This window comes from Rana temporaria, chromosome 5 (assembly GCF_905171775.1).
Source record: "Rana temporaria chromosome 5, aRanTem1.1, whole genome shotgun sequence".
In the NCBI taxonomy this organism is placed as follows: Eukaryota; Metazoa; Chordata; class Amphibia; order Anura; family Ranidae; genus Rana; species Rana temporaria.
The window spans coordinates 391,485,853-391,510,693 of record NC_053493.1 but is presented as its reverse complement, the minus strand read 5'-3'; the positions used below and the strand labels follow the sequence as shown (position 1 = coordinate 391,510,693).

At 44.6% G+C, this 24,841-nt stretch overlaps 1 protein-coding gene across 1 annotated transcript in view; it reads left to right on the top strand.

Moving 5' to 3' along the window:
- Positions 1 to 661: 661 nt before the first annotated feature.
- The window catches only part of FBXO32 (F-box protein 32), a 53,817-nt gene continuing 29,637 nt past the window's right edge, over positions 662 to 24,841 (top strand). The window contains exons 1-2 of the mRNA XM_040354928.1: positions 662 to 863; positions 23,466 to 23,575. Of these exons, the coding sequence (XP_040210862.1) occupies positions 751 to 863; positions 23,466 to 23,575 (223 nt within the window). The 5' untranslated portion in view covers positions 662 to 750. The remainder of the gene's footprint in view (positions 864 to 23,465; positions 23,576 to 24,841) is intronic.

Sequence of the window (24,841 nt, the reverse complement as noted above, 5' to 3'; positions counted from 1 at the left end):
AAGCCGACTAGAGACGACGTAAGAAAATGCGACGTTCGTGGATCGTCGGAAATAGCTAATTTGCATACCCGACGCGGAAAAGGACGCAAACTCCACCCAGCGGACGCCGAAGTATTGCATCTAAGATCCGAAGGCGTACGAAGCCGTACACCTGTCGGATCTAACCCAGATGCCGTCGTATCTTGGTTTGAGGATTCAAACTAAAGATACGACGCAGGAAATTTGAAAGTACGCCGGCGTATCAGTAGATACGCCGGCATACTCTCTCTGTGGATCTGGCCCAAACTTTTTTATTTTTTAGATATATTTGAATAAATAGTTAACGAAATAAACATCCCGGGATCTAGGGATTTGCGACACAACGGGGTCGCTTTATGAAATGAAGGTGAATTCAAAGGACGAGCGATTCAGGGACAGTTCTTTAAAGACAGGACTTTCCCGGCAACAGGAGGCGGCGGGCAGGGGAAAGGGGCTCTGTTTAGCCCATAGAGATGGCAGATACAATGTGTCAGATCTGCAGCTGTTGGTCTCAGGACACAGCCAAGGATCCAGTTTCCAATTTTGCAATAACAAAGCTGCAGCATAAACAAAGCCACGTGTCAGCGGAGGGGAGGGGCCAACACTTCCGGCAACAAAGGCTGCGCTATAAATAGCCCAGCTCAGGCTGAGAACACTAGACTGAAAACACTGCAACAGAACAGAGAGAGAGAGAGAAAGAGAGAGAGAGAGAATCAGCTGATCCCCGACACAATGCCCTTCCTAGGACAGGACTGGAGGTCCCCCGGGCAGAGCTGGGTGAAGACGGAGGATGGATGGAAGAGATTTCTGGATGAACACAGCAATTACGTCGGTGACATCAACAGGTGAGTCCGGAGACGAACGACCTGGCTTTATAACGGACTACAAGTCTCAGCCAGGACTGCCGGGGGCTTTTTTCACGTTACAAAATTATGTTTTTATATTATTTAAATGAGGCTAAAAAAAATCTTGACATTGAGGTTTGATGGGACGTTGACAGCCAAGGACATTTCCAGGGACAAATGTTTTCATTGCCGTCTCTGAAAATCAGACACCGTTTTACGGACGCGCGGTCGATTCTTCGGTCGGTAAAAACCCGAACCCGTTGTTTGGATAAAAGCTGGCCCACACACACATAGATTTCTTCACAGATTCCTCCATCCGCCTTATACAGCGCAGATGGACGGATCTCCTCTGCAGGCTATTACGTTCTGACAGCCGTCCCTGGCGCCCGAAAAAGCGGCTGCTTCTGATTGGATACAGAAGCTGTGTGCCTGACAATTTACCACCCATCTCCGAATCGATTAAACGATCAACTTTTATTGAACCCGGGTGCAGGGGGGTGTTGAATTTCAGCTGAAATTGGACCGCAATCAGAACCGTGTATGGCAGCCGTAACCCGAGCTATTGTTTGTACACAGAGCCAGGGAATGCTGGAACGCTGCAGAACATTAACTTGCCCGATCATTGTTTACAGCGCGATGTTCCCGTCACCATTAACCCCCCGGAGGGACTTATTAATTCAATTAAAGCTGTCTGCACTGCGGTAGCCAATCAGATTCAGACGTCCTTTGCGAACATAATACATGTTTGGTTGCATTAGGTAAACACAGACTGTCCTTGTTTCTGCTGATTTTATGTATATGGGTCAATCAATGTCAGGGAAAGTCGAGTGTTGGGGCACAACAACAACAACAACGGGGCACTGCAGACCCAGAACACTGCTGCTGCAAGATAGTACTGGGTCTGATATAATTCATGTATAGGAATGAGATTCTCACGTCTGATATTGTGTCCTATGCAAACTGTACAAATGAAATTCTCTTTCTGTTATTCTGTTAAATATATCACTGAAAAAGGAATTTGGAGGAGGCTGAGAGCAATAGAAGTGACATCCAGAGCTCCCAACTGTCCCTGATTTGGAGGGACTGTCCCTGATTTGGAGCAATGTCCCGCCGTCCCCCTCATTTGTCCCTGATTTTGGTCTGATCTGTATAGATGTATATAAAATACACTTTTTATTTTTCAAAAAGTGTTCCCCAGTGCTAAACCTTTCATCCAATTTCTAAATTGCTGCATTTGTAAATTTTAAAAGCCAACTTAAAAGGAATAGTAGTGGTAAAAAAAAAAGCACTTGTGGTTTTAATGAATTTTTTATTGGTTCATTTGCCTTTAAGGGGGTGTGTCAGGGGGCGTGTCCTATGCCTACATACATTTGCAAGTAGGTGTCCCTCATTCCCATCTCAAAATGTTGGGAGGTATGCTTTAGTATATATATAGATAGATAGATAGATAGATAGATAGATAGAAATCTATCAGATAGATAGATAGATTTCTATCTATCTATCTATCTATCTATCTATCTCTAGATATATCTATCTATCTAGAGATAGATAGATATAGATATATAGATATAGATAGATAGATAGATAGATATCTATCTATCTATCTATCTATCTATCTATCTATCTATCTATCTATCTATCTATATCTATATATCTCTAGATATATCTATATCTATCTCTAGATAGATAGATAGATAGATAGATAGATAGATAGATAGATATAAATCTATCTATCTATCTATCTATATATATATCTATCTATCTCTAGATAGATAGATAGAGATAGATAGATAGATAGATAGATAGATAGATAGAGAGATAGATAGATAGAGAGATAGATAGATATAGATATAAATATAAATCTATCTATCTATCTATCTATCTATCTATCTATCTATCTCTAGATAGATCTATATATATATATATATCTCGATAAATAGATAGATAGATAGATAGATCTAGAGATAGATAGATAGATAGATAGATAGATAGATAGATAGATAGATAGATTTATATCTATATCCATCTATCTATCTATCTATCTAGCTATCTAGAGATAGATAGACATAGATATATCTATCTATATATATATATATATATATATATATATATATATAGAGAGAGAGAGAGAGATATATCTAGAGATAGATAAATATAGATATAGATTCCCCCTTCAACCATTTTGTATATTATTTTATATATACAGTACTGTGATTCTGTATTTGCCAAACAAGCTGCATAAATCTCCCTCCACTGAGTCTGGCTGCAGCCATTTTAACTGTGGGCAGCTTCAGCTGCTGCCTGTTCACTTCCTGGATTTACACAGACACACCTCCACCTCCAGCTATTGGCCCCCTTGTGACTCATCCCCCCTCCTTTCCTGGCAAACTCTCACGAGAGAGAGAGCTGTGCATGAAGCCATAAGCCTAGGCCAGTGATGGCGAACCTTGGCACCCCAGATGTTATAGAACTATGTTTCCCACGATGCTCATGCACTCTCACACCTCCCAAATTTTTGAGATGGGAATGAGGGACACCTATCAGCAAAAGTATGCAGGAATAGGACACACCTCTTGTCACGCCCCCTTAAAGAAAAAAAAAGATTGGGTAAACGCATAAGGGCTTTTTTTTTACCACTACTATTCCTAATATTGGCTTTTGGAAGTTACAAATGCAGCAATTTAGAAATCGGATGAAAGGTTTAGTGCTGGGAAATGCTTTTTGATGGAAAGTGCATTTTATGTACAACTAGCTGAATACCCGGTCTTCCTATCTTAACCTTTTGGGGAGGAAAATCATAGTAATATAAATATACCCATCTTTTATATAAGGGTGTAGGTAAGGGTTAATTTAACTGTCATATATTTTTATTTGGCATATAAGTAATATGTGTACCAGGTATTATTGAAATATCTCCAGGCGTACAGAAGTTATGTGGGAACATTTCCCATTGATTTGCATGGGACTTTAAACAAAAACCCCGACCCTCACAAATGGGGGTAGTTAAGGGATAAATGAACTATCCTATAGTTTAAGTGGACATATAAGTAACATGTGACCAAGTGTTATCGAAATATGTACAGCCGTTTGGAAGTTATGAAGTAACATGTATTTCCCATAGAGTTGAATGGGACTTTAAAGGAAAACCCTGACCATGGCAAATGGGGGTGGGTAAGGGTTAAACCACCTATCCTTTGTTTGTTGCTGACATATAAGTAACATGCGTGCCAAGTTTCATGTTAATATCTTTAGCCGTTTGGACGTGATGCTGGAACATACATACATACACACACACACACGTTGAGTTTTATATATATAGATTATATGGATCAGACCAAAATGAGGGACAAATGAGGAAGAATGAGGGACAGAGGGACATTGCTCCAAATCAGGGACAGTGCCTCGAAATCAGGGACAGTTGGGAGGTATGGCCTCTGCAGTGTAATTGAGCATCATCTGGGGTGCCAAGGTTCACCATCACTGGCCTAGGCTAATGACCAGACAGGAAACAGGAAGTGGGCTGTGTAAGGTATTTAATGGCAGAAAAAAATGTTTTACTATTCAAAGTTAAAACAACAACAAGGGCAGAAGATTTAAAGTGGAGGTTCACCCGAAAAGTACATTTTTAACATTGGATTGAGGCTCATTTTGTCAAGGGGAATCGGGTAGTTTTTTTAAAATCGAAGCAGTACTTACCGTTTTAGAGAGCGATCTTCTCCGCCGCTTCCGGGTATGGTCTTCGGGACTGGGCGTCAGTGCGCAGGCGCCGTATAGAGCCGCACCGACGTTCGGCTTCTTTCGGCTACTCGTGACGCGATGTAAAAATGACTGAAGGTCCGCTTTAACCAACCTTATAGAGCTATTGGCAATATAGGGGTTGATTTACTAAAGGCAAATAGTACATTGCAAGTGCAGTCAGGGCTGTCTTAATGCATGGGCACCCCTGGGCACTGCCCAGGGGCCCCAGGTGCATGGGGGCCCCCATGATAATCTTTCATTGCATAAAACTTGCCAGCTGTCCAGGATTTTCTGGGACAGTCATGAGTTTTACTAAACTGTCCCAGTATGGCTGTGTCCCAGGAAGCATCCCAGAACCCGTACTGTGCCCTCATGTTCAAAGTATTGTGCCCTCCTGGTCCCAGTATTGTGCCCTCTTGGTCCCCCTGTACTGAGCCCTCCTGTTCCCCCTGTACTGTGCCCTCCTGTTCCCCCTGTACTGTGCCCTCTTGCTCCCCCTGTACTGTGCCCTCTTGTTCCCCCTGTACTGTGCCCTCCTGTTGCCCCTGTACTGTGCCCTCCTGTTCCCCCTGTACTGTGCCCTTGTGTTCCCCCTGTACTGTGCCCTCGTGTTCCCCCTGTACTGTGCCCTCGTGTTCCCCCTGTACTGTGCTCTCGTGTTCCCCCTGTACTGCGCTCTCGTGTTCCCCCTGTACTGTGCCCTCGTGTTCCCCCTGTACTGTGCCCTCGTGTTCCCCCTGTACTGTGCCCTCGTGTTCCCCCTGTACTGTGCCCTCGTGTTCCCCCTGTACTGTGCCCTCGTGTTCCCCCTGTACTGTGCCCTCGTGTTCCCCCTGTACTGTGCCCTCCTGTTCCCCCTGTACTGTGCCCTCCTGTTCCCCCTGTATTGTGCCCTCCTGTTCCCCCTGTATTGTGCCCTCTTGATCCCCCTGTACTGTGCCCTCCTGTTCCCCCTGTATTGTGCCCTCTTGATCCCCCTGTACTGGGCCCTTTGTGTTGATCAGTCTTTAATTTTTGTTCAAATTGATTTTATTGAAAGTACTAATGAATATATGTTTATTTCTATCAACAATTTATACTTTTATTTTTGAGAGTAGGTGTGTAAATTTGGGCAGGCTGGTACAGGTCCCAGTGCATTACTTTGCCCAGGGGCCCATGACGCTATTAAGATGGCCCTGAGTGCAGTTGCTCCAGAGCTTAGTAAATAAGTAAAAAGCTCTGTTGACTTCCATCATCCAATCACGTGCAAGCAAAATTGTTTATTATTTTATTTATTTTTTCTTGCGTGTGATTGGGTATTTTTGTAGTGAATCTTCATCTCCACTACAAAAATACCCAATTTCATGCAAGGAAAATAAAATAAATGATGATGCACATGATTGGATGATGGAAGTCAGCAGAGCTTCCCCCAATTTACTAAGATCTGTAGAAATTGCACTTGCAAATTACACAGTCTATTTGCCTTTTAGTAAATCAACCCTGTGGTGTTTTTTTTTTATCAGTACAGTGAGTGATTGTGGAAGAGCAATGATCTATAGTTGCTCTGCACTGACGGAAAGGTGAACTCTGGTTGCTATGGGTTACTGTGCGCCATTGTTCTGCGCACGGCCTAATTTATAAGTAATCCTGATAGATTAGTTAAAGGGGTTGTAAAGGTACAATGTTTTTCCCCTAAATAGCTTCCTTTACCTCAGTGCAGTCCTCCTTCACTTACCTCATCCTTCCATTTTGCTTTTAAATGTCCTTATTTCTTCTGAGAAATCCTCACTTCCTGTTCTTCTGTCTGTAACTCCACACAGTAATGCAAGGCTTTCTCCCTGGTGTGGAGTGTCGTGCTCGCCCCCTCCCTTGGACTACAGGAGAGTCAGGACGCTCTCTACGTTGCAGATAGAGAAAGGAGCTGTGTGTTAGTGGGCATCCTGACTCTCCTCTACAACCCCTTTAACCACTTAAGGACCGCCTCCTGCACATATACGTCGGCAGAATGGCACGGCTGGGCACATGTAAGTACAGGTACGTCCGGTACTAGTACCCATCCGTGGGTCGCGGGCGCGTGCCCGCGGCGCGCTCCCGCGACCCGGTCCGAAGCTCCGGGTCCGCGGGTCCCGCGGACCCGATCGCCGCTGGAGTGCGGCGATCGGTCCCCGGAGCTGAAGAACGGGGAGAGCCGTATGTAAACACACCTTCCCCGTGCTTCACTGTGGCGGCTGCATCGATCGAGTGATCCCTTTTATGACCCCAAAAAATCACCTCTGTGGTTTTAATTTTTTTGCGATATAAACAGCAACAAAGAGCAACAATTTTGAATAAATATCCCAATTTAAAAAATAAATTAAATAATGTCTTCATCAGTTTAGGCCAATCTATATATTCTTCTACATATTTTTGGTAAAAAAAAAAAATGCAATAAGTGTATATTGATTGGTTTGCGCAAAAGTTATCGTGTCTACAAAATAGGGGAAAGATTTATGGCATTTTAATTATTATTTTTTAAATCGGATCTTTTTTTTTTTTTTTATATGCAAACAACATTAATACAGTACAGACACATTTTGCAAACAAAATCACATTAACCACTTAAGGACCGGACAAATATGCTGCTAAATGACCCAAGGGGTTTTTACAATTCGGCACTGCGTCGCTTTAACAGACAATTGCGCGGTCGTGCGACGTGGCTTCCAAACAAAATTGGCGTCCTTTTTTCCCCCACAAATAGAGCTTTCTTTTGGTGGTATTTGATCACCTCTGTGGTTTTTATTTTTTGCGCTATAAACAAAAATAGAGCGACAATTTTGAAAAAAATGCAATATTTTTTACATTTTGCTATAATAAATATCCCCCAAAAACATATAAAAAATATTTTTTCCTCAGTTTAGGCCGATACGTATTCTTCTACCTATTTTTGGTAAAAAAAATCGCAATAAGCATTTATCGATTGGTTTGCGCAAAATTTATAGCGTTTACAAAATAGGGGATAGTTTTATTATTCAGCGTTTTTTTTCGTGACTGCGACATTATGGCGGACACTTTCGGACAATTTTGACACATTTTTGGGACCATTGTCATTTTCACAGCAAAAAATGCATTTAAATTGCATTGTTTATTGTGAAAATGACAGTTGTAGTTTGGGAGTTAACCACAGGGGGCGCTGTAGGAGTTAGGGTTCACCTAGTGTGTGTTTACAACTGTAGGGGGGTGTGGCTGTAGGACTGACGTCATCGATTGAGTCTCCCTATAAAAGGGATCACACGATCGATGCAGCCGCCACAGTGAAGCACGGGGAAGCCGTGTTTACAAACGGCTCTCCCCGTTCTTCAGCTCTGGGGAGCGATCGCGAGGGGGCGGCTAGAAACGAATAGCCGCTCCGTCATCCTGGATCGCTCCCCGCGGGAATCCGACCGCCGCATGTACCGGGGGGGGGGTCCCGATCGGACCCCCGACCCACGTCTAGGCAGGGACGTACAGGTACGCCAATGTGCCTGTACGTGCCATTCTGCCGACGTATATCTACATGCGGCGGTCGGGAAGTGGTTAAAGAAAACACAACCAAAGAAATGGCATTTTTATTATTTATTTTTTTACTAGTAATGGCGACGATCTGCAATTTTTATCATGACTGCGACATTGCGGTGGACAGATCTGACACTTTTGACACATTTTTGGGACCATTGACAGTTATACAGCGATTAGGGGTTAAATGTGTTCCCTCACTGTGTGTTCTAACTGTGGGGGGGTTTGACTGACTTGGGGAGGAGACCGATCGTTATTCCTATATACTAGGAACACATGATCTGTCTCCTCTCCCCGGACAGGATGTGTATTTGTGTGCTTACACACACAAATCCCCATCCACGCTCTGTCAGGAGCGATCTCCGGCCCCCTATACTCCTTAAAGCGCACGCCGTACAGCTACGGCGTTTTGCTCAGGAGTGCCATTCGAGTGACGGCGGCAGTCGGCAAGTGGTTAATGAAGGTAAAACATTTAGCAACTTGCATTGTTGATGATTAAGAGTCACATGTCAAGTATGCAGGTATCCGGGGTAAAGCTGTCCACATAGACCGCCCTCCGCACCCCCGGCTTTCACCGCTGTCAGTCTGCAATCATGACCAGGAAGACTACCCTGCAGTAGAGAGATCTGAAAGCGAGGCTTGAAGACAGCTTTACCCTTGATGCTGCATACTTAGCTGTGCCTCTTTTAATCATCAACCATGTGAGTTTCTAAATGTTGTACCTTCATTAAATGTAACCATATTGCTTCACTTAGAGGCGCCTCTCTTCTCTTTTATACTCCGTTGTGACGTGACGCTACTCTTATATCAAGACATCGCTTGTATATCAAGTCAAAATGTATTTAAAAATGTTGCTTGTCTTGCAAAACGCTCTCAAACCAAGGTTTTACTGTATATGATGTAGAAATGTCCTATGGTGACAGGTTTGTCTATGGCAGTGTGAATGAGGCCCATGCACAGGCAGAGCGGGGGGGGGCCGTGATGCAGCACTTTCCTGGTCATGAGATCTTATAAACACAGGCCCGGCTCATAGAGCTTTCTAGACATCCAGTTCCCTGCTGCCTGTGTGTGATCTGAGCTGGCTTGGAACGGCGTGTTATTTTTGTTTCTCTTGTGGTAGGCATGTGACCCGCAGTGCCATGTTGCCTCCGGCAGATGGCGCCTTGCTCTGGCCTGGCAGGGGGCCCGGATTATGGCGGGGATCAGAACAGATCTGGATGACATTGCCCAGAATCTCTTGGCAGCTGTTACTGTACTGTGTACTTGGGATTGTAGAAGAGCTGTGTGTGTGTTGATGGTACACCGGGCTTTAAAGGGGATCCGTCCCTGATCTAAGATTGTGCTGATGCGTTGCAGTTCGTGGATTTGATTAAAAAATGACGCATTACTGCTGAATTTTAATTTTATAGTGCAGGTGATGTACCATGATAGCCAGGAGTAAATACACTTGAAGGTGGAAACTTTTTTTAGTTAGCCACTAATAGGTAGATTCAGGTAGAGTTAGGCCGACTTATCACTAGATAAGTCGACCTAACTCAGAATCTACGCCGACTTATGTTTAAGCGTATGCTCAAACAGAGATACGCTTAAACATAACTAAGATAAGACGGCTTGCGCCGTCCTATCTTAGGTTGCAATTTTTCGGATGGCCGCTAGGTGGCGCTTCCATTGCGGTCGGCGTAGAATATGTAAATGAGTTGATAGGCCGATTCACGAAGGCATTCGTTTTATACGCCGCAGTAGTTTTACGCCGCTTCCGTAAGGCATTAGCAGGCCTAAAGTTATTCCACCTATTAGGTGGAATAACAATGTTAAAGTATGGCCGCGGTTCCCGCCGCGAAATTCGAATTTTTTACGTTGTTTGCGTAAGTCGTCCGCGAATCGGGATTTACGTCGTTTACGTCCACGTCGAAATCAATAGGCCCGTACGTAGCCGCAATGCACACTGGGAAATGTAGGCGCCCGGCCCATTCGCAGTTTAAAAAAAACGTAAAAAACGTGAGGTCAAGCCTCATTAACATTAAACACGCCCCCCCCCACACATTTGAATTAGGCGCCCTTACGCCCGCCCGCTTTAGGCTACGCCGCCGTATATTAGCAGGCAAGTTTATTGAGAATCATTACTAGCCACGCTAAGCTACGCCGCAACTTTAATCCAATGTACCTGAATCTACCTATTAGGATGCATTCACAGGCCTATGCAGGTGCGATGGTGCATGTGCGTTTTGGTCCGTAATGATTAGGGCAGCCCATTCATTTCAGTGGGCTGCCCAATGCATGAAAAACAAACAAAGGTGCAAGAACCTTTTTTTTTTATTTGCAGCACACCAAACCGTGTGGTACTTACCAGGTTACCATGCGTTTTGGTGCATGTATTCTCACTAGGAGGCAGGAGCAGCCTGTGTCCTAGCAACAGATGCATGCTAGAGGGCAGGAGCACCCTGTGTCCTAGCAACGAAGTACACTAGGAGGCAGGAGCACCCTGTGTCCTAGCAACAGATGATGCATGCTAGAGGGCAGGAGCACCCTGTGTCCTAGCAACGAAGGACACTAGGAGGCAGGAGCACCCAGTGTCCTAGCAACAGATGATGCATGCTAGAGGGCAGGAGCACCCTGTGTCCTAGCAACGAAGGACACTAGGAGGCAGGAGCAGCCTGTGTCCTAGCAACAGATGCTTGCTAGAGGGCAGGAGCACCCTGTGTCCTAGCAACGAAGGACACTAGGAGGCAGGAGCAGCCTGTGTCCTAGCAAGAGATGATGCATGCTAGAGGGCAGGAGCACCCTGTGTCCTAGCAACAGATAATGCATGCTAGAGGGCAGGAGCACCCTGTGTCCTAGCAACGAAGGACACTAGGAGGCAGGAGCACTCTGTGTCCTAGCAACAGATGCATGCTGGACAGCAGGAGCCCTCTGTGTTCTAGCAACGAAGAACACTAGACGGCAGAAGCAGCCTGTGTCCTAGCAACGAAGGACACTAGGAGGCAATAGCTGTCTGCATCCTAGCAACAGAAGGATGGTGGGAGGCAATACTTGCCTTTAAAATAGCAATGAAGAAGACTATGGGGGCATGACAGCCTGTGTCCTAGATGGGAGGCAATACTTGTCTATGTCCTAGCAACAAAGACTATGTGGGCTAGGCAGCCTGTGTCATAGCAAGAGATGGATGTAGGGCGGCAGGAGCATATGTGTGTCCTAGCAACAGAAGGATACTAGGAGGCAATAGCCATCTGCATCCTAGCAACAGAAGGATGGTGGGAGGGAGACAATACTTGCCTATATCCTAGCAACGAAGAAGACTGTGGGGTCATGGCAGCCTGTGTCCTAGCAACAGATGGATGTAAGACGGGAGGAGCAATCTGTGTCCCAGCAACAGAAGGACACTAGGAGGCAAAAGCTATCTGCATACTAGCAACAGAAGGATGCTAGGAGGCAATACTTGCCTGTGTTCTAGCAACGAAGAACACTAGAAGGCATTGGCAGCCTGTGCCCTAGTAACAGAAGGATGGTGGGAGGCAGGAGCAATCTGTGTCATAGCAGTAGAAGAATTCTATACAGCAGGAGCGGCTTGTGTCCTAGCAACAGAAGAATTCTATACAGCAGGAGCAGCCTGTGTCCTAGCAACAGACAAATTCTATACAGCAGGAGGGGCCTGTGTCCTAGCAACAGACGAATTCTATACAGCAGGAGCGGCCTGTGTCCTAGCAACAGAAGAATGCTATACAGCAGGAGTGGCCTGTGTCCTAGCAATGAAAGAGGCATTAACTATTGCCTATAAACAGAAGGACCCTAGAAGGCAATTACTTCCTGTGTCCTACGCCTGCATCCTAGCAACGGAAGGCCACTAGGCAGCTTACTTCTATCATTGGTGTGTAATCAGCAGCACAGATACTGATGACTGTCACCCTGGTGGCCAATGGACACCATTTACACTGTAGTGTTGTATGCATGTAAACATTGTTTTTTTTTTTTTACTAAAGCTGTGCAAAATCAGGCCCCATTGCTTTATTACGAGGTCTCTTGCTGCCAGCAAGTTCTGTAGGGTTCATGCACATGGCTAATGGTGGGCATTTTATGTGTCTAGCATAATTTTGCGGGCACCTGTAAGTGCCAGGATGTACCGCCTGCCATACAAGTGAAATGCCTGGATACACACGCACTGGTAAATGCAAATACAAAGAAGCATCAGCGTTTGAGTACAGCCGCATACAGCCAATCACTTGTAGGGCAGGCTGTATGCGGCACATGTAGCTTACTGGGCACAGGAGAGAACTTGGAAATTTACGCTCGCGGCATAAAACGCCTACATATAGCTGTGAGCATAAACTCTTAAAGCAAGTGAGGAAATTGTTTAGTTCTGCAGAGAATGTAATAAAATGATACAGCTGGAGAAGAAAGCCAGCCATACACGAAGGCCCCAATCATATATTGCGGGAACAAGTGTTCATGCTCGCCATTTTTGTTGCGTATTTTTCACATGATTCCACATCCCATTCATAAGGCAGCACAGTCACTTCAATGGGCTTCCCTATGCGCATGCGTCGCCCAATAAAAGCTCCTGCTTCTTTTTTTTTGGGTGACAAGCTTAGCTCGATTTATTTATTTATTTTTAACCACTTGCAGACCAGCCGCCGCAGTTTTACTGCGGCAGAACAGCACGGCTGGGTGAAACGGCGTTATGTTACGTTGCTTCGCCCTGTGGCCACTAGGCGCGCGCGATGACCGCTGGGCACCCGCGATCGTCCGTGACAGAGCGAGAACCGGGATCTGTGTGTGTAAACACACAGATCCCGGTTCCCTTAGGGGAGAAATGACTGATCGTCTGTTCATACAAAGTATGAACAGCGATCTGTCATTTCCCCTAGCAAGTCCCATCCCCCTATAGTTAGAACATGTAGAGGTAACACGGTTAACCCCTTGATCGCCTCCTAGTGTTAACCCCTTTCCTGCCAGTGACATTTTTACAGTAATCATTGCATTTTTATAGCACTGATAGCTGTAAAATTGTCAATTGCCCCAAAAATGTGTCAAAAGTGTCCGATGTGTTCACCATAATATCGCAGTATCGATAAAAATTGCAGATAGCAGCCGCCATTACTAGTAAAAAAAAAAAATAATAATAAAAATGCCATAATTCTATTTCCTATTTTGTGGACACTATGGCCCGGATTCAGAAAGGACTTACGACGGCGTATCTCCAGATACGCCGTCGTAAGTCCAAATGCGTGCCGTCGTATCTATGCGCTTATTCAGGAACTGAGATACGCCTGAATTTTGCAAGATACGACCGACTTAAGTCTCCTTACGCCGTCGTATCTTGGGTGCATATTTACGCTGGCCGCAAGGGGCGCTTTCGTAGATTTACGCATCGAATATGCAAATGACCTAGATACGCCGATTCATGAACGTACTTGCGCCCGTCGGATTTAGCTAGGCCGTTTACGTAAGGCGTATGTCCGGCGTAAGTTTACCCCTCATAAAGCAGGGGTAAGTCATGTTAAGGTATGGACGTCGGAAACTTCGGAACAGCGTCGTATTTTACGTCGTTTGCGTAAGTCGTACGTGAATGGGGCTGGGCGTAAGTTACGTTCACGTCGAAAGCATTGAGCCGACGTATCTTAGGGAGTATTTGCAACGTGATTCTGAGCATGCGCACATGCGCCGTTCGATCGGACATGCATTTACATGGGGTCACGCTTCATTACAATACAACACGCCCACTGCCTTGCTACTTTGAACTTACGCTTACACCGGCCCATTTTTTTGGTTAGCCGATGTTACTTTGGGAGCAAGTGCTTTCTGAATACAGTACTTGCCTCTCAATGTCACGTCGGCGTAGCGCATAGGAGATGCGCTACGCTCGTTTAAACATACGACAATGTATCTGAATCGCGGCCTATAACTTTTGCGCAAACCAATCAGTATACACTTTTTGCAATTTTTTTTTTTTTATCAAAAATATGTAGAAGAATACATATCGGCCTAAACTAAATGAAAAATTCTTGTTTTAAAAAAAAAAAAATGGGGGATATTTATTATAGCAAATAGTAAAAGATATTGGGGTTGATTTACTAAAGGCAAATATACTTTGCACTATAAGTGCACTTGAAATTGCACTGAAAGTGCACTTGGAAGTGCAGTTGCTGTAGATCCGAGGGGGACATGCAAGGAAAATAAAAAATAGCATTTTGCACATGATTGGATGATAAAATCAGCAGAGCTTCCCCTCATTTCAGATCTTCCCCTCAGATTTACAGCGACTGCACTTCCAAGTGCACTTGTAGGCCCAGATTCTCAAAGGCATTACGACGGCGCAACACCATTTGCGCCGTCGTAAGTCCTAATCTGGCCCCGGGTATCTATGCGACTGATTCTTAGAATCAGTTACGCATAGATACCCATTAGATCTGACAGGCGTAAGGCTCTTACGCTGTCAGATCTTAAATGCAATTTTTTTTCCCGTCGCTAGGTGTCGCCGACGTAGTTTTCCACGTCGTTTATGTAAATTAGCAAATTACGACGATTCCCGAACGTACGCGCGCTCGACGCAGAGAATTTACGTTGTTTCCGTAGCCTTTCCGACACGTAAAGTTGCCCCTGGGTCTATGGAGGCGCAGCCAATGTTAAGTATGGCCATCGTTCCCGCGTCAAAATTTAAAAAATCTACGTCGTTTGCGTAAGACGTCCGTGAATGGCGCTGGACGCCATTTACGTTAACGTCTAAGCAAATGACGTCGATGCGACATCATTTAGCGCAATGCACGTCGGGTAATTTACCCGACGGAGCATGCGCAGTACGCTCTGCGCGGGAACGCGCCTAATTTAAATGGTGCCCGCCCCATTTTAATTGGGCGGGCTTGCGCCGAGCACTTTTACGATACACCACCGCAAGTTTACAGGTAAGTGTTCTGAGAATCAGGCACTAACGCTGTAAACCTGCGGCGGTGTAACGTAAATCACATACGTTACGCTGCCCAGGAGCAACGTAATTGTATGAGAATCTGGGCTGTAGTTTGCACTTGTAGTGCAAAGTGGATTTTTTCAAAATTGTTGCTGTTCTTTTGTTTATAGCGCAAAAAATGAGAACCGCAGAGGTGATTAAATACCACCAAAAGAAAGCTCTATTTGTGGGACAAAAAAGACGCAAATTTTGTTTGGGTACAACGTCGCACGACCGCGCAATTGTCAGTTAAATCGACGCAGTGAAAATTGTAAAAAGTGCTCTGGTGAGGAAGGGGGTAAAATCTTCCGGGGCTGAAGTGGGTTTAACGCACATTTTGCCGCTCGATTCTGTAGCGTGACAGTCACAGCAGAATCACAACGCATTTTGGGTGCCAAACGAATACTAGGGCCCTGGGACAGTTGTACCTCACACAACCCGTCTTAGTTCAGGACCAGACCGAGAGGTGGAATCGCATTCTTGTGGTTTGTGTCATTCTAGAAAACACAACGTTATTTATAGACTCGTGTCTGGAAGTAGAACGCAGACCTAAAGCTCTCCATTGTGACGGCCTGCGCCTCCGGTGTGTTACCAGAGGCCTACTGACGGCCTGTTGTGATAAGCAATGCATTCACCAGACAGAAGTTTCCATCTGCCGAAAATAGTCCAGAACATTCATAGAACCAACGCCGGTTTGCTGTCAGCGTGTTTTTGTGTTTAGGGAGAATGTAAAGTACAATCAGCTTTTCAGCGACGAATCAGGGCCTCCAAATTAAAAGATACCAAAAGGATACAAAGGTACCCTATGGAAAAAAGAAGATCTGACACTGGATTTTTTTTATGTTAACCACTTCAGCCCCGGAAGAATTGGCTGTCCGATGACCAGGCCATTTTTTGCAATTCGGCACTGCGTTTCTTTAACTGACTATTGCGCGGTCGTGGCACCCAAACAAAATTGACGTCCTTGTTTTCCCACAAATAGAGCTTTCTTTTGGTGGTATTTTATCACCTCTGCGGTTTTTATTTTTTTGCGCTATAAACAAAAAAATAGCGTACATTTAAAAAAAAAGCTATATTTTCTCTTTTTGCTATAATAAATATCCCCCAAAAATATATAAAAATAAAACAATTTCCACAGGTTAGGCCGATACGTATTCTTCTACATATTTTTTGAAAAAAAATAAAAAATCGCAATAAGTGTATATTGATTGGTTTGCGCAAAAGTTATAGCTTCTACAAAATAGGGGATAGTTTTATGGCATTTTTATTATTATTTTTTTTTACTAGTAATGGCGGCGATCTGCGATTTTTTTTTTTTAATTGTGACTGCGATATTGTGGCAGACACTTTTGACACTATTTTGGGACCATTGTCATTTATACAGCGATCAGTACTATAAAAATGCACTGATTACTGTGTAAATTACACTGGTAGGGAAGGGGTTAACCACTAGCGGGCGATGAAGGGGTTAAGTGTGTCCTAGGGAGTGATTCTAACTGTATGGGGGGCTGGGCTACAAGTGAAACGACAGTGATCACTACTCCCGATGACAGGGAGCAGTAGATCACTCTCCTGTCACTAGGCAGAACAGGGAAATGCCTTGTTTGCACAGAAGTCTCCCCGTTCTGACGCTCCCTGATGCGATTGCGGGTCACGGAGCTCACGGCGGGCATGTGCGTCCGCTGCCAATGGTGGGCGTGCGCCTGCTAGGCAGCAGATTCAATGCAACGTACAGGTACGTTGCTTTGCCTGCCGGTGCCATTCTGCCGACGTATATAGTCGTGAGGCAGTTCGCACCGGATCTACTGAAGAGAACTTGCTCTCTTTTTTGCTCGTCGAGTTCCTTGACAGTTTCCTCGATGAAAAACGTACACACGACCGGTTTCCTCTGCAAAAAAGCTCTGCCACCAAGTTTCTTGATGGATTCGGCCAAGGAAACCGGTCGTGTATACGAGGCCTTACTCCTGTGCTGATGACCCCATAGAGAGATTTCTCCTTTATTCCTGTGCCGATGACCTCATGGAGATGTCATCTTTACTCCTGTGCCGATGACCTCATTGGGAGAATTCCCCCTTACTCTTGTTCCAATGACCCCATAGAGATATTCCCCCTTCATTCCTGTGCTGATGACCCCATTGGGAGATTTCCACATTTTACTCCTTTACTCCTTTACTCCTGTGCCAATGACCCCACTGGGAGATTTCCCCTTTATGCCCTTACTGATAACCTCATTGGAAGATTCCCCCTTTACTCCTTTACTAATAACCCCATTGAGAGATTTTCCCTTTACTCCTGTGCTGATGACCCAATTGGAAGATTTCCCCCTTACTTCTGTGCCGTGACCCATAGCTCCCAACTGTCCCTGATTTAGAGGGACTGTCCCTGATTTGGAATAATGTCCCTCCTTCCTCCTCATTTGTCCCTCATTTTGGTCTGGTCTATATAGTTGTATATAAAATGCACCTTTTATCTTTCAAAAAGTGTTTTTCACTGTTAAACCTTTCATCTGATTTCTAAATTGCTGCATTTGTACATTTTAATGCCAATATGAAGGAATATTGGTGGTAAAAAAAGCACTTGTGGATTTAATTAACCTTTTTTTTGTTAATTCTCCTTTAGCCCTTCTGGCGGTATCCCCGAGTCTGGCTCGGGGTAAGATTTCTGTACCAAAAGCGGTATCCCCGAGCCAGACTCGGGCTCGCCTCGCAGTAGCCACAGACAAAGTTACTTACCTTATCCCTGGATCCTGCGATGCCTCCCCGCTGTGTGAGCGAGCGGGACCTCGCACATATTCACACAGTGTCCCTGTGTGCTGCCGATCTCCGTTCCCTGCGACGTTACGACGCACGGGGGCGGAGAACGGCGCCAAATTCAAAAAAGTAAATAAAAACAATACATACAATATACTGTAATCTTATAGATTACAGTACTGTATGTAAAAAATACACACCCCTTGTCCCTAGTGGTCTGCCCAGTGCCCTACATGTACTTTTATATAATAAAAACTGTTCTTTCTGCCTGCAAACTGTAGATTGTCCATAGCAACCAAAAGTGTCCCTTTATGTCAAAAGTGATTTTAGAGCAGCTAGAAAACAGCGATAATAAATTAGAATCACTTGCAGAATTGTGCGATATTCGTCATAAAAAAATAAAAGTAAATGACAGAGACAATTCTGCAACTGAGCAAATTTCAGTGTTTTTGAGTTGATTACATTGTTGAATAATTTTTATTATAATTATATTATTAGTTGTTATAATTATTTATAATTATTTATTATATTATAATTTATGATTTTGTTTTTCAAACTTTATCATACCCGGGATGTCTACTAGACTCTTGTTTGGACAGATTTAAGTGAGTTATTCCTAAGAATTACAGGCCTACAATGTAAAACACCAAATTTCCTTGCAAAATAATGGTACCGCTTTCAGCACCTAAAATCTGAAATAATCATACCGCCAGGGAGGTTAAGGGGGTGTGGCAGGAGGCATGTCCTATGCCTACATACGTTTTGATAGTAGGTGTCCCTCATTCCTATCTCGAAATGTTGGGAGGTATGGATGACCCCATTGGGAGATTCCCCTTTATTCCTTTGCCAATGACCCAATAGGAAGATTTCCCCTTTACTCCTACACTGATAACACCATTGGGGGAATTACCCTTTACTCCTGTGCCGATGACCCCATTGGGAGATTTCCCCTTTATTCCTGTCCCGATGACCCCATTGGGAGATTTCCCCTTTATTCCTGTGCCGATGACCCAATAGGAAGATTTCCCCTTTACTTCTATACTGATAACCCCATTGGGGGAATTACCCTTTAAACTTGTGTCATTGACCCCATTGGGAGATTTCCCCTTCATACCTGTGCTGATGACCCAATTGGAAGATTTCCCCATTACTCCTATACTGATAACACCATTGGGGGAATTACCCTTTACTCCTGTGTCGTTGACCCCATTGGGAGATTTTCCCTTTACTCCTGTGCCAATGACCCCATTGGGAGATTTCCCCTTCATACCTGTGCTGATGACCCAATTGGAAGATTTCCCCATTACTCCTATACTGATAACACCATTGGGGGAATTACCCTTTACTCCTGTGTCGTTGACCCCATTGGGAGATTTTCCCTTTACTCCTGTGCGAATGACCCCATTGGGAGATTTCACCTTCATTCCTGTGCCGATGACCCAATAGGAAGATTTCCCCTTAACTCCTATACTGATAACCTCATTGGGGGAATTACCCTTTAAACTTGTGTCATTGACCCCATTGGGAGATTTCCCCTTCATTCCTGTGCCGATGACCCCATTGGGGGAATTACCCTTCACTCCTGTGTCGGTGATCCCATTGGATTTCCCCTTTACTGCTGCGCTGGCAAAACTGAAGCTCAAATGAGGTTGTACACTTTAATTTCTCCTGACAAGGTTCAGTCCTGTGCTAGGAAATGGCAACTGAAATCGTATTGATGACTGTGGAGCCAATAAAGAGTTCTTTGTAATGAGACCTTGGCGCCCCTAATGAATTCTTTCCAGTGTTCTCTTCATTCTCTCCATTCCCTGCACATTGACCCCGCAAAGTCGGTGAACCTGTGCCGTCCCTGACACCTGTAATTGTCAGGCGGTGTATGTTTGCTGTGTGACTCACCTGTGTCATTCATCTATTATGTCACCACTATTGGCCCTGTGACCCCCTGGGGGGGGGACACAAACTATCTCACTGCCCGGGATGGGAGCCAGGCACTGGTGCCACGCTAAAAGGAAGACCCATCACACAAGGTACATTATGTGTCAGCTGGCGGTGACACTGCTGCCAGTTTGCTGGATTATGTAAGCCATTGTTGAGCAATATTTTACATAACAGAGGAGCAATTCATTAGCCTGACCCCGGATTCAGAACACGATCCTTGTAGGGCTGCCATTACCTTCTCTCTCTGACCTGATATATAGAATATATTTATATTTGCTATGACTAGGTAGGCCGCCATCAGGGGGGTACAGGCAGTACATCTGTAAGGGGCCCAGTGGTCCCCAGGGGCCCGGATGGCATCCCCCTCTTTTCTTTTTTTGTTCGTCAGCACTTAAAGCCCCCCCCGACCTGTAAGGGGCCCGGATGGCATCCCCCATTCTTTTTGTCAGCACCCAAAGCCCCCCCCCCCCTGCTTCTCAATTCGCGGCATAAAAAAATAGATTAATTGTTGCCTTTGCATGTCGCCAAAGGATACTTTAATCCTTAATATATAATAATAATAATAATAATTATTATAATATTAATATAAAAAAAAATAAAGTACAAGACTGCCACCTAGTGGGCACAGGAATAGATAGATAATTTCTGGTTCTGTGGGGTTTAATATAGCCGATGGGCCTGTCATATGTACTCGTCAAAAATGCTGACTTTGCCCACCCTTTCTGTGAATGGAGGAGGGGGACAGATGTTGTACTACAGCTTCCATCAATGAAAAGTGATCTATGAATGGATGAGGCAGACCTTTCATTTATCCACCCATCCTCCATTCATAGAGCATGTCTTATTAATGGAGGCCATAGTACAGCTTCAATGAAAGGAGGAGACTGACCTTTCATTCATCCGCACCATCCTCCATTCATAGGGTGCGTTTTATTAATGGAATCAGCTCACCTCATTTCAGAAATGCCAGTTTTCTGGCTGCCTGTGGTCAGAACGTCTGATCTACATGTCAGCATGACAGCCAAGCAACTAGCATTTTTTAGGAGGTCAGTATCTACAATCTCCGTGTTTCTACCAGCTGTAAGAATGAACACTCCTGACATACAATGCGGCTTAAGTGCTACATAATACCATGTCTGACTTGTCCGCATACAGCCATAAATTATTCTTCCCTGGCTGTAATCCATTGTTATGAGTCATTCCAAGATGTGGAAACAAGATATCCTGAGCCTTTCTGGAACACAACTTCTGTAGGTAGATTCAGGTACATTGGCTTATAGTTACGGCGGCGTAGCCTGTTTAGGCTACGCCGCTGTAAATTAGTTAGGCTAGTAATGATTCTCAATCTACTTACCTGCTAATTTATGGCGGCGTAGCCTAAAACGAGCGGGCGTAAGGGCGCCTAATTCAAATGGGTTGGGGGGGGCGTGTTTCACGTTTTTGATGTTTTTTGTCACTGCGCATGCGCCGGGCGACTACATTTCCCAGTGTGCATTGCGGCTAAGTACGCTGTACGGGCCTATTGATTTTGACGTGGACGTAAACAACGTAAATCCTGATTCGCAAACGACGTAAAAATTTCGAATTTCACGGCGGCCATACTTAACATTACTATTCCACTAGAGCCTAGCACTAACTTTACGCGGCCTATCTCTTACGTAAACGGCGTAAAAGTACTGCGTCGGCCTGGCGTACGTTCGTGAATCGGCGTATCCCCTCATTTACATAATCTACGCTGGCCGCAATGGAAGCGACACCTAGCGGCCATCTGAAAAATTGCAATCTAAGATAGGACGGCGCAAGCCGCCCTATCTTAGATATGTTTAAGCGTATCTCTGTTTGAGCATACGCTTAAACATAAGTCGGCGTAGATTCTGAGTTAGGCCGGTTTATCTACTGAGGTTCTCTAACAAACCTCTGAGGGCTTCACAGAACAGCTGTCTTTGTATTGAGATTAAATTACACACAGGTGGACTCTATTTACTAATTAGGTGACTTCTAAAGGCAATTGGTTCCACTAGATTTTATTTAGGGGTATCACAGTAGAGGGGGCTGAATACCACACCACGCTTTTCAGATATTTATTTGCAAAAAGAATTGAAAAACATTTATCATTTTCCTTCCACTTCACAATTATGTGCCACTTTGTGTTGGTCTATCACATAAAATCCCAATAAAATGCATTTATGTTTTTGGTTGTAACATGACAGAATGTGGAACATTTCAAGGGGTGTGAATACTTTTTAAAGGCACTGTATATATTGTTCATTCACATCAGTCCCTGCCCCCAAGGAGCTTACACTCTAAGGTCCCTAACTCACCTTCATACACATACTAGGGACAATTTAGGCAGGAGAAAATTAACCTATTAACCCATTAGTCTTTGGGGTGTGGGAGGAAACTAGGAGTACCCGGAGGAAATCCACGCAGGCACAGGGAGAACATGCAAACTCCAGGCAGGTATTGCTGTGGTTGGGATTTGAACCGATGACCCTAGTCATATATGGGATGGCTGCTTTCCTTTGTGCTCCCTCCATTTTTGGTTAACACAAAACAATGTGGTTCAAATGCAGAATTGGAAATTGAGAAAAGGATGCAAATTATAATATGCAGCATGATTACAATGACAAAGGTCCCTTCACCATTCCATAGGGGTTTACCATTAAGAACAGAGATGTGTGTTTTACTCGTAAGAGCCTGCGTATGCACAGTTCATAATGCACCCCACCGTAGCGTCCTCTGTCCCCTGCACCCCACCGTAGTGTCCTCTGTCCCCCTGCACCCCACCGTAGTGTCCTCTGTCCCCCTGCACCCCACCGTAGTGTCCTCTGTCCCCCTGCACCCCACCGTAGTGTCCTCTGTCCCCTGCACCCCACCGTAGTGTCCTCTGTCCCCTGCACCCCACCGTAGTGTCCTCTGTCCCCTGCACTCCACCGTAGTGTCCTCTGTCCCCCTGCACCCCACCGTAGTGTCCTCTGTCCCCCTGCACCCCACCGTAGTGTCCTCTGTCCCCTGCACCCCACCGTAGTGTCCTCTGTCCCCTGCACCCCACCGTAGTGTCCTCTGTCCCCTGCACTCCACCGTAGTGTCCTCTGTCCCCCTGCACCCCACCGTAGTGTCCTCTGTCCCCTGCACCCCACCGTAGTGTCCTCTGTCCCCCTGCACCCCACCGTAGTGTCCTCTGTCCCCCTGCACCCCACTGTAGTGTCCTCTGTCCCCCTGCACCCCACCGTAGTGTCATCTGTTCCCCTGCACACCACCGTAGTGTCCTCTGTCCCCCTGCACCCCACCGTAGTGTCCTCTGTCCCCTGCACCCCACCGTAGAGTCCTCTGTCCCCTGCATCCCACCGTAGAGTCCCCTGCACCCCACCGTAGAGTCCTCTGTCCCCTGCACCCCACCGTAGAGTCCTCTGTCCCCTGCACCCCACCGTAGAGTCCTCTGTCCCCTGCACCCCACCGTAGTGTCCTCTGTCCCCTGCACCCCACCGTAGTGTCCTCTGTGCCCCTGCACCCCACCGTAGAGTCCCCTGCACCCCACCGTAGAGTCCTCTGTTTTGCCCAGGGTCCAATCAACGTTAAAGACGGCCCTGACCAGAATGAATCCATAACCATGGATCGTGGGTCTTAAAATGATCAGACTGATTCTACTAGAAATAGTGTTCTGTGTCACCTATCTATAGACATCCTGAATATTTTTTATAACCGTTTCTTGTTTTGTATCCTTTCCAGCTACTTCAATGTGGAAAACAATAAAGAGAATCTCTTCCACAATCTGAATTATGATATTGCTGCTAAGAAGAGAAAGAAGGATCTTATTAATAACAACACAAAGACACAATGTAAGTGTGGCTTTGTGTGTGCGCATGCGTGTGCATGTTTTATGAATTTAGTTTAATAATAGTTTTACTCTCCAGGCAAGCGGCCAAATACAAAGCAAAGGTCCAGTTCACGGTCCTTTGGACTTTGTGGGGTCAGTGTTTTGTCTGGCCTGGGAACTTACATTAAGATTTTACAATCTTTAAAATATTTGCACCTGGTGGTCTGTGCAGCTTTTTAATATAGATCTGAAATTACATTTACTGATTATTCTTCTCTGTTTCAAATATTTTATTTTATTTTATAATTATCAACAAAATTCCATTAACAGAGCATAGTTACATAGTCATCTATTTCAACCATAAAACATAGATTTTTATGGTTGAAATTATAAAACAATAATATAAAAGATTAATAAATTATATACAATAACAATAATATAATAGATAAATAAATTATATACAATAATATAAAAGATTAATAAATTATATACAATAATATAATAGATAAATAAATTATATACAATAATATAATAGATAAATAAATTATATACAATAATATAATAGATAAATAAATTATATACAATAATATAATAGATAAATAAATTATATACAATAATATAATAGATAAATAAATTATATACAATAATATAATAGAAATAGATATTTCATTAACAGAACATGTACAATAGTATAGTAGAAAAAGGCGTAATCATTCAGGAAAGTAACTCTTAAGCCTCGTACACACGTTCGAGGAACTCGACGGGCGAAACACATCGTTTTGCTCGTCGAGTTCCTTGTGAAGCCGCTGAGGGTCTCGGCGAGCCAAATATTCCCATTGCCGTCAAGGAAATAGATAACATGTTCTCTTTTTGGCCCGACGAGATCCTCGTCGGTTTCCTCGGCGAAAAGTGTACACACGACCGGATTCCTCTGCAAAAAAAAACCCCAGCAAGCTTCTTGCTGGTTTTTGCAGAGAAACTCGGTCGTGTGTACGAGGCTTTATAAATGTAAATGAAAATAGATAATCTAGCGGATTGGAGGATAAGATTATGTAACAGGAAGTGTCATAATCATTCATGGCAGCTATTTGACGACAAGTAATTGAGAAATTAAGTTGATTGAAATAAATATAATATAATTACAGTGGACCGCGGTTAACGAGCATTTCGCAACACGAGCACTGTATTTAAAAAAAATCCTATCTCGGTTTGCGAGTGTTGTCTCGCAAAACAAGCAGGATTCAAGCCAAAGTGGTGTGCAGTACCACGTTTGGCCAGAGGCGGGGGG